We start from the raw sequence: 8,601 nt of genomic DNA on the forward strand, positions 1-8,601 counted from the left end.
CACTGATGGGACTGATGGCAGCGTGGGACACCCAGGAGCCTGGACAGAGCAGGGGGTGGTTGCACAGATTGCCAGCACCACTGCACCAGGTCAAACCAGGCAGGAGGGAGGGTTTCCAGGGATATTGCCTATGGATGTTGTTTAGCTTTAACGCTGGCAAATGGCAGGAATTCCTGCCTAACTGGGGCCGGAGTAACTTTGGGGCCGGGGGGCCTGAGCAGTGGGAGGACTGGAGCTCCTGCCAAGCACTTAAATCTTTCAGGATGTAAAACTGGTGTAAATTGCTGAAAAAACAACTCTTTCTGCTAATAAAGTCACAGGGAATGATTCAGCTAGCCCAGACAGGGTAACACACAGGGTCAGGCTGGGACCCCTTCTCCAGAATCACCTCAGGTCCCTGGTCCCACTCATCTTACTGGGATGGTGGGAATGCTGCTGCTGCTCCTCCAGTCCCAAGCAGGATGTGTAGAGAGTGAGGGGAATGTGGTTTAGCAGGAGAGGGTGGGGTTGAGGAAGTGCCCAGAAGACTCCCAGGGTGCCCAGGAAGGAAAGAAAAAGAGCAGCTGGGTATTTGTTCTCAGCCCCTCCACGAGGCCACAGCCCTTCATCCCAGGATGAGGCCAGGGAAGATGTCAGGGGGAGAGGAAGTGGAGGTGGCAAGACAGATTTATGTTTTTTCTGGGGTCTGCTGTGATGCCTGAGTACTTCTCCAAACACTGCCATCAATAGTCAGTGGGATGGAGACAAGGGAGATCAGCTCAAGCTGAGCACAGTCCCCAGCCTTCCTCCAGGTCTTCCATGCCACAGGTCACGAGGAAGCTGCACCTCTGCCCAGGCACTGGGAACAAGCACCAAGTTGGCTCCAGGCACCTCAAAGCACTTTCACATTGGGAGCAGGCAGGACATCCCAGTCTGGATGAGCAAACCATGCAAAACATCTCTCCTTACTCCACCAGATCCCAGTTTTAACTTGTGGAAGAGCTAATGAGAACCAGTAGGGACAGAGCACCCCAGCCTTGTTCACTGGTGAGGAGAAGAAGGGGAGCTGCAGAGCTGGGTCACCTCCCTCTCCAAGTAAAACCCTAAGTCCTGACCCATCCAGCACTTTAAATTCAACATGGAGATGACAAATGCTAACAAGGAGTCATGGAGACCCACTGCTCCAGACTGGGGGCTGAGAGCCAGGAGTTAACACCTCACTAAGCAGTGGTGGGAGCAAAGAGTTAACATGGCTGGTACAGGGAATGTTATCTGTCTCTTCTCTAAATATTATTTCCTCCCATGAAACCAGCTTTTCATCCTTGGCTAGAGGCAGCTCCCGCTGCTGGGAATCCAGCAGGAGCTTGTATCTGCTGCTGCACACACCACTGCTCCCAGCAAGCTGCCGAGACAAAGAGCTGCGCTCCCCCGGTGCCAGCAGCGCCAGCACAGGGAGCTGGGGCTGGGGCTTTGGGCCCCAGGGTGCAGGTGGCCTCGGGAAGGGCTTGGGGATGACAGGCTTTACACCAAAGAGGAATCTCGTTATTGAAAGCACTGCGCTGTGGAGGGATTTCCTCCGTGTCTTGCAGGGACAGGCAGGGCCCAGTGGCAGGAGGCTGTGCAAACCTCACCACCACCCCAGGAAGGTTTCTGTGGGGCTGCCCATTTCACACCTTGCCCCTTGGGTGTGCCAGGATGAATAAGACCAGGATACACTGTGGGAAAACCAAGCCAGCAGTCACTGGCTGCAAGCTCCCAAACTGGAAAAGATGGGGGATGTGGGGCAGCCTCTGCCCCTTTCTCAGCAGCATCAACTGAACAGCTGCATTGAGGGGCTGGGTGTCTGCAAAGCTGGTGGCTGGAATAAAATGGCTGCTGCTAAATCTTCTCTGAAACATCCTAAACTTTTAATGTGCATGAAAGCACGGCAGCATCCCTTTCGCACCCCGGAGGGCACAAAGGCGCGAGCGTCTCCGCTCTCCCATTCAGCCGGAGCCACGTGCTGCAGCCTGAACAGCGCCAGGAACGTGGCTGGAATGAAAGTCGCCCTCCCAGCCCGTGTGCTCAGAGAGCCAAAGTCAAAGGATTGCCAAGTTAAAAGGGTCAAACCTCCAAGGACAGCTGTATCTGACTGGCTATATATCATTTCAATAGCATCTTCAACGGGGATTATAATCTGAATTGAAGCGGAAAGACCTGAGGCAATGAAGCTGTCAGCAGGCTAAGATTAAGGAATTAAAACAGCAGCACAACATTACAGGATTTGTTCTAGATGTATTAGAAAGAGCAGGCTAAACACTGCAGCCTTCCCCAGGCTGGAAATTTCATACGAGCACGGAGAAGGGCAAGCGCAAGGATTTCATCAATATACATAAAAAGAGAGAGGAGAGCGAGACAGAGCTACCAAAACCCAGCCATGCAAAATATAAATCCTAACTGCAGACAGAAATGAGTCACACAAGGTTTGACTGAGGTAAATAAAAGCAAAAATGAAGTGGATTTAGAGGAAGGTAGAGGTGAAAAGACACTGACAGCCAGCAGACAGGAAAAAAATGGCCCTTAATATACTAAGGCTGGTAAAATCTGGAACACAGCCCAGCCTGTCTTGGATTGCCTGATGGGAATGAAGGTCCCCAGCCCTGAACTCCCTTCTCCTTCCATATTCTTACACCCATCTCCAGAATTACTTAAAAAAGCCAAGAATGATGGCAGTGGTCTGCCTAGGGCAGCTGGGAGCTGAGCCAGGAGAGGAAGGCACACACCCTCACCTCTGCCACCACTGGGTCCCCAGAAGGCCACACCAGCTCTGTGCTCTTCAAAGCTCTCAAAATAAAGAAGGCATCAAACCCCCACCAAAGGGCCCATTAAAACATTCCATTTATTTCTGGCAAATTGTACACACCTTTCTTTCATTGGCTCTATCCTAGACCAGTCATGGGGAGGAATTTCTCCCCTACCTTAAAGATTCTGAAATTATGGGCTAAAACACAAAGAAAAGGAGGGAAGTCTCCCTTGCAGATAAAACACACAGGAAAGTTTCAGCAACCCAGACTCCATGCAGCCACCAGCTCTGCTCAGCATAAGCCATAAAGATGCACCTCTCACACTGCTTGCTGTGGCACATTTCCTTCATTATGAGCCTAAAAGCAAGTGAATCCCTCCCAGCATCTCAAACACAGCTTGGGTGACAAGTAGGGCCTGGTAGACAACTAGATTAATCCTGAACCAGGCCACCTGTGCAGAATGTGCACTTTATTGACAAAAAAATGTACCCAACAGAGCACTTCCCTGCACACACACGGTCACAGAGCAGCCAGATCTAGGACACAGAAGGAGAAGGGAAGCTAATGAGAGGCAGAGCTTGATCTGCAGCACAGGTAGAGTATGGAATTGCTTTTCAACTTTTCCAGCCAACTTCTACTGGGAGATTTACATACAAGTCCTCAATCAAGTCTTTGAAGAGTTATCCAGAGTTCCCTGGGTAAAAACAAGCTGTTTATAGAGAAAGAGGAGAGTCCAGAGCTGTTCAGTGGCTCTTTTTGGTTGAGCCAAAACCAGAGAAACCCATCACAGCTGCCATTTCATCATCCTCTTCAAAGGTCAAATCTTCCTCTGCCCGCCTCTTCTTCTCTCTCTGCTTCTCCTTCTTGTAGGCTTTGGCCTTCTCCTCCTGCAGCAAGGGACACAACAGCAAAACAATTTGACCTCCTGAGCTGAAGGAGTTTTGAGACACCAGGTACTGCACAATTACCACAAATCCTGCCTACAGTAGCCAAGCTGTGCCTGAGGAAATAAACAGCAGAAATCCTGGCCTGCAGTCCTCAAGGAGGAAGTTCACCAGTGAATCCAGACCACCCCATTTCCCAGGCCAAGAGCAGAGACACACACACAAATAGACAAAATGAAGCATTATCAAACTCTCTCTTCTGAGCAAACATCCCAGGTTTTGCCTGGAATCAAGGCTGGGACAAGGAGCTGGTTTGAAAGCAGGAGGCCATTCCCTTGTCCCATGCTTAGTGCCAGTGACTGTGATGCCTGCTGGCTCTCAGCCTGGCACAGTGACAGCTGCTCACTGGAACAGAGGCTGAAGCTCTGAGCAGCTTTCAGGGGGGTTTTGGCATCAAAGAGTTTGCGCTGCTCTAATCAAAGTGTTCTGCTCTGTGAGGATCATGAGCCCTGGAACAGAGCCAGGTTTGTACTGGGTGACACCAAAGCATGGCTTCAGCTCCCAACTTAGCAACTGCTCCCACCATTCTCATCACTGCCCGCTGTGCTCCTGAACACAGCCGTGCCCTGGAGAAAGCTACATCAGGAGTTGCTGTTGATTTCCTTCTTGTCATTCATTGACTGGCAGCTGCTTTTCAACACACAGCACCCTCTTTGCTGCTGGGGCAGCTCCCTCCTAGCCCCCAAAGAGAGGGGGCTCAGCAGCACCACAGCCTGCCTGAGAGCAGAGCACAGGGCTGCTCTGTGAGCACCCCAAAGAGCTCCCCTGTGGTGAAGCAAAGCTCAGGGCTTGGGCAGGGAGACTCAAACAGGCAGTGATTTGTAACATTGGGTTATGTGGCTGCTGATAGAGGAGAAGCACCCATAGAAGCTTCTCAGCTGTCAGAACTTTGCTGGGTCTTCAAATAACTGATTTTCATATTTACTAACATTTAAGTGCCAGTTTGACAGAAATCTGCTGTCTTTTATCACCTCCTCACATATTTTGTGCCACAGCACACCATTCATAAAGCCCTTCTACACTCAGGGAGGCCACACAGAAGCAAGTGCCCTGTGGAAGGGGATTCCAGCAATCCTAAGAGCTGTGGAAGATAATGGATGAAGATGTAGATCTGCTACCAGACCACACAAGCTCCAACACAACTAGTGGCGGACAAAAATGGACTTGTGCTGTTCTGAGTGGAAATCTGAAGCATCAAAAGTTATTCTCACACAGAAAGAGGGGAAAAGGGTTTCTAGGGACAGCAACACAAACTCTTCAAACGCAGAAAAACAAACTCCATTCATAGGAGCAGATGAGAAGCCCATGCTACCAAGAACAATGCTTCTGAGGAACAAGAGTAGGAACCAGGGTTGATTTCCTCCCAAAACATGTTTCTGGGGAGCTTTGCTTCCTCAGCTGTTGTCCAGACTCACCTCCTCACGGAGTTCCTTCATCCTCTCCTCAAAGTCATAATCCTTCTGCTTCTCCTCCATTTTCTTCTTGTTCACCTCAAAGCGTTTCTTCACCTGGTCCAGCGTGGAGCGCTCCACCCGCATGGACATGCCCAGATTCCTCTGGTCTGGAGAACATGAGTGGAATCAGCAGTGATCTGCACTAAGTCTCCATCCCTGATCCCAATTTAAACAGCACAGCACCACCTTCCTGCCTGTCACTCCCCTCAGAGCACCTTCCAGGGCCACACGAAGGATTTCTTAGGTTGGGGAGTGGGCTTTAGGGCCATACCATAACCCACACACCAATCCAACCACTACTTATAACAAGAACACAGACTGTTCTTTAAAGGTTCCTTATTTGGATGCTCCCTGTCATTTGCTCTGATGCCTCAGGAAATTTAATCTTGGACCAGTGGAATAAAACGGGTTGGAGTGTTGAAAAAGGAGCTAGAATAAAACTGACAGGCTGGCATCTCTCAGCTGTGGGCGATGCTAAACAAGACATGAGTGGCACTCAGAGATCCTGATTACACAGGACATTCCCAGCTAAAGGAGAGAATATAAAGTCAGGCCTCTGATTCAGCGGCTCCTCAGAGCAGATTCACAGTTTTTCACTTGTGGGTAAGCCTATGCTGACGGGGCCACCCCCAGAAATGCCTCCAACCCACATTTCTGAGTGGATCCAAACACCCTGTTTACTCCAGCAGCCCTGCACAGGTTTGTCCCAGGGATGTAGCAGCACTTGGAAGCTTAAACTACACACCAGGAATTAGTAAAAGGGCTGCCAAGAACAAGCAGGTTTGAGCCAGATTTACTGACAGGTTTAGAAGTTCCCAAACATACTCATATACTAAGGTACTGTGCAACCAGCCACTTTCCAATCCCAGCTCAACCCTACAACTCATGCCCATCCACACAGCCATGTCAGGATTTTTGATTCCAGATTCTCTCCTATGAACTTCTTGCTCATCTCCCAACATGTCAAACAAGGCACATTGGCACCTTCCTCCCATGCACATAAAAGCACAGGTTTAAAAACAGTGTTTTCTTTTCTGAGCTACAGAAAACCAGTCCTCAGGTTTCTACTGAACCTCCTGTTCTCAAACAGCCCCGTGCGCAGGTCTGGAGCACACACACCCCTGCCTTTTTGTAAAGGGGTGATTTTCTGACTTCCACAAGGAGCCAAAACTACCTTCATGAGCAGGAACAACATGCAAAGTGTGTCGGTTCTGTCCTGCTGCTACTTTACTTTCTCTACATCCCCCCCTCTCTGAACATGCCAGGAAGAAGCAATATCCACAGTTAGATCAATGAAGGTATAGTCTTGATCCATACTATGGAGCTCAGGTACCAGCCAGTTCTGAGCTCTATACTCAACTTCTAGAGAAGTTTCTGATCCAAAAATAAGCCAGTCCCAGACCTTTTCCTTATCTAAGTACTTCTTTACAATTTCAGTGCTATAAAAAGATTCTCTCCAGATTTACAGAGGAGATATCATGATTTGGAGGGTGGACTAAATGACCTCTGAGGATCCCTTCCAACCCAAACTATTCTAGAATTTTCTGACCCTGGGTTTCTCACAACATTGACAGGATGGACATGGAAAATAAGTCCCCAAACCAGAGTACACCAATCACTGCTTCTGCTGGGCTTACTCCATGAAAATGGTCTAGCACTCTGGAACGTGTCAGGAGATCAGGACAGCATCTCCACAGCTCTCATGATGAGCTTCTACATGCTGATCTCCTAAGCTCTCTGATCCATGGATAAGTGTTCAGCCCTCAGATATGGGTGATGCACAAAAGGAACAGTCCCTCCAACTCAACCAACCCTCCAATGAGGCAAAGAAATGGTCCTTACGTTTTTTGCCATTGATGTGATCCAAGAAGTTGATGGAGTCCTTCACCACACAGTCACATACATTACAGTAATACCTGTCAGGAGAGACAGAAAAATGAGCCCCAAAGCATGACACAAAGCTCAACCCACAGAAGAGACAATCTGCATGTCACTGGGGACAGACACTTCTCCAAGACAAGAGGGCCCCAGTGAAGAGCAAGAGCACACCCAATGGACAGGGCTGCCATGGAGGTACCAACCCTGATATCAACACCCCTCTGACATGATAGAAACAAATTCTGAGCTGCTTTGCAGGACATCAGGCACAGCATCTTCCCCTTCCAGTCACACCCCGCTGGGTGGGATGGGATTTGTGACATAGACTGCCCTTCCCCAAGGCAGGGCTGGCCAGCAGCCCAGGCTTCCATTCCACAGCCCTCTCACCTGGCTGCAAGGTAAGTACAGCCATCCCTATCACCCACAGTGCAACTCCCTGATGAGCACAATTGTGCCTTCTGCCCATCTTAAGAGCTGCTGCAAAAGTCAGGGGCTGAAATGTCACCCCTGGGTGCTGGTCAGGGCTGCACATCTCCCTGGCACTACTGCCCAGGGGGACACTAACAGCTTCACTCCTGAGGTGACACAAACTCAACACATTCTTTTGATGCTTTTGATGGCTTAGGGTGAGCTCAGAACCCTTTCAGACTTTGGTGGAACACAATTCACACAAACAATGGCCAAACACCATTCCTAAGAACAGTTATCCAGATGTTTCTCCCATTGCCAGTGCACAGATACCCAAAACAGCAGCAGTCCTGGTCTCAGTGCATGCAGACCTAGTTAAAGACCCAAGCAGGCAGCAGAGATCTGCCTCTGTTGGTCCAACAGGTGGGCAACACTGACACCAAGGAATAACGTCCAAAGGGGCTCAGCCTGCTGGGTCTGTTCCATATGTTAGGCCAGGAGACACAGTTTAGGTGTAGAATAATGCAGCCCCACCATCCCAGGCTCCAAACACAGAAGGACAGCAGCTCCTGGTGCCCTCTGAGGGGTCCCTGCTGTGTCACAGCTTCCCAGTCTAACCAGCATGACTCTGAGACCCCAATAAGACCACAACCTACCCTCCCATCTCTGACTGAGGGGTAGTTTTGGTGATGACAATGGTTTTCCCCAGCTTGGATTCCAGGTCCACTTTGTAGTCCCGGTGCCGCAGAAGTTCCCTTTTGACAGGCTGAGCTGGTTTGCCTAAAACATAAACAAAAGGTCAAGCCTGACGTGCTGGATTTCATGTTCCCCTTGGTGCAGAGGGGCCTGCTGGGTATCTGGGACTCCCTGATCCATGCAGAAAATGCACCTTTGCTTTTAAATCAGTAAAGGATATAATTTCCTCTTCACCATTTCCTGGTTATTAGAACCAGGTACATCTCTGAGGTATCTCAAGCTCTGACTTGAGTCATATTCTGAGATCTTGTTTCCAGCAAATGACTGGAAACAAGAAGAGTCCTTCTTCCCCAAAGAAAGTCAGCCCCTGGAAAGGTTCTCAGTAATTTCTTTTGTCAAAAAAAAATATTCTCAGTGGCAAACAAAGGAGAAAGGGAAGGAGCAAGCCAGCTCTTTCCC

The 8,601-nt window shown here is 49.6% G+C and overlaps 1 protein-coding gene across 1 annotated transcript in view; it reads right to left on the reverse strand.

Moving 5' to 3' along the window:
- Positions 1–2,233: 2,233 nt before the first annotated feature.
- ZMAT2 (zinc finger matrin-type 2) overlaps positions 2,234–8,601 on the reverse strand; it is a 9,922-nt gene continuing 3,554 nt past the window's right edge. The window contains exons 3-6 of the mRNA XM_005431211.2: positions 8,103–8,226; positions 7,003–7,076; positions 5,122–5,267; positions 2,234–3,649 (exon numbers count right to left, since the gene is read on the reverse strand). Coding sequence (XP_005431268.1) covers positions 3,506–3,649; positions 5,122–5,267; positions 7,003–7,076; positions 8,103–8,226 — 488 coding nt within the window. The 3' untranslated portion in view covers positions 2,234–3,505. The remainder of the gene's footprint in view (positions 3,650–5,121; positions 5,268–7,002; positions 7,077–8,102; positions 8,227–8,601) is intronic.

This window comes from Geospiza fortis, unplaced genomic scaffold (genome assembly GCF_000277835.1).
Source record: "Geospiza fortis unplaced genomic scaffold, GeoFor_1.0 scaffold916, whole genome shotgun sequence".
In the NCBI taxonomy this organism is placed as follows: domain Eukaryota; kingdom Metazoa; phylum Chordata; class Aves; order Passeriformes; family Thraupidae; genus Geospiza; species Geospiza fortis.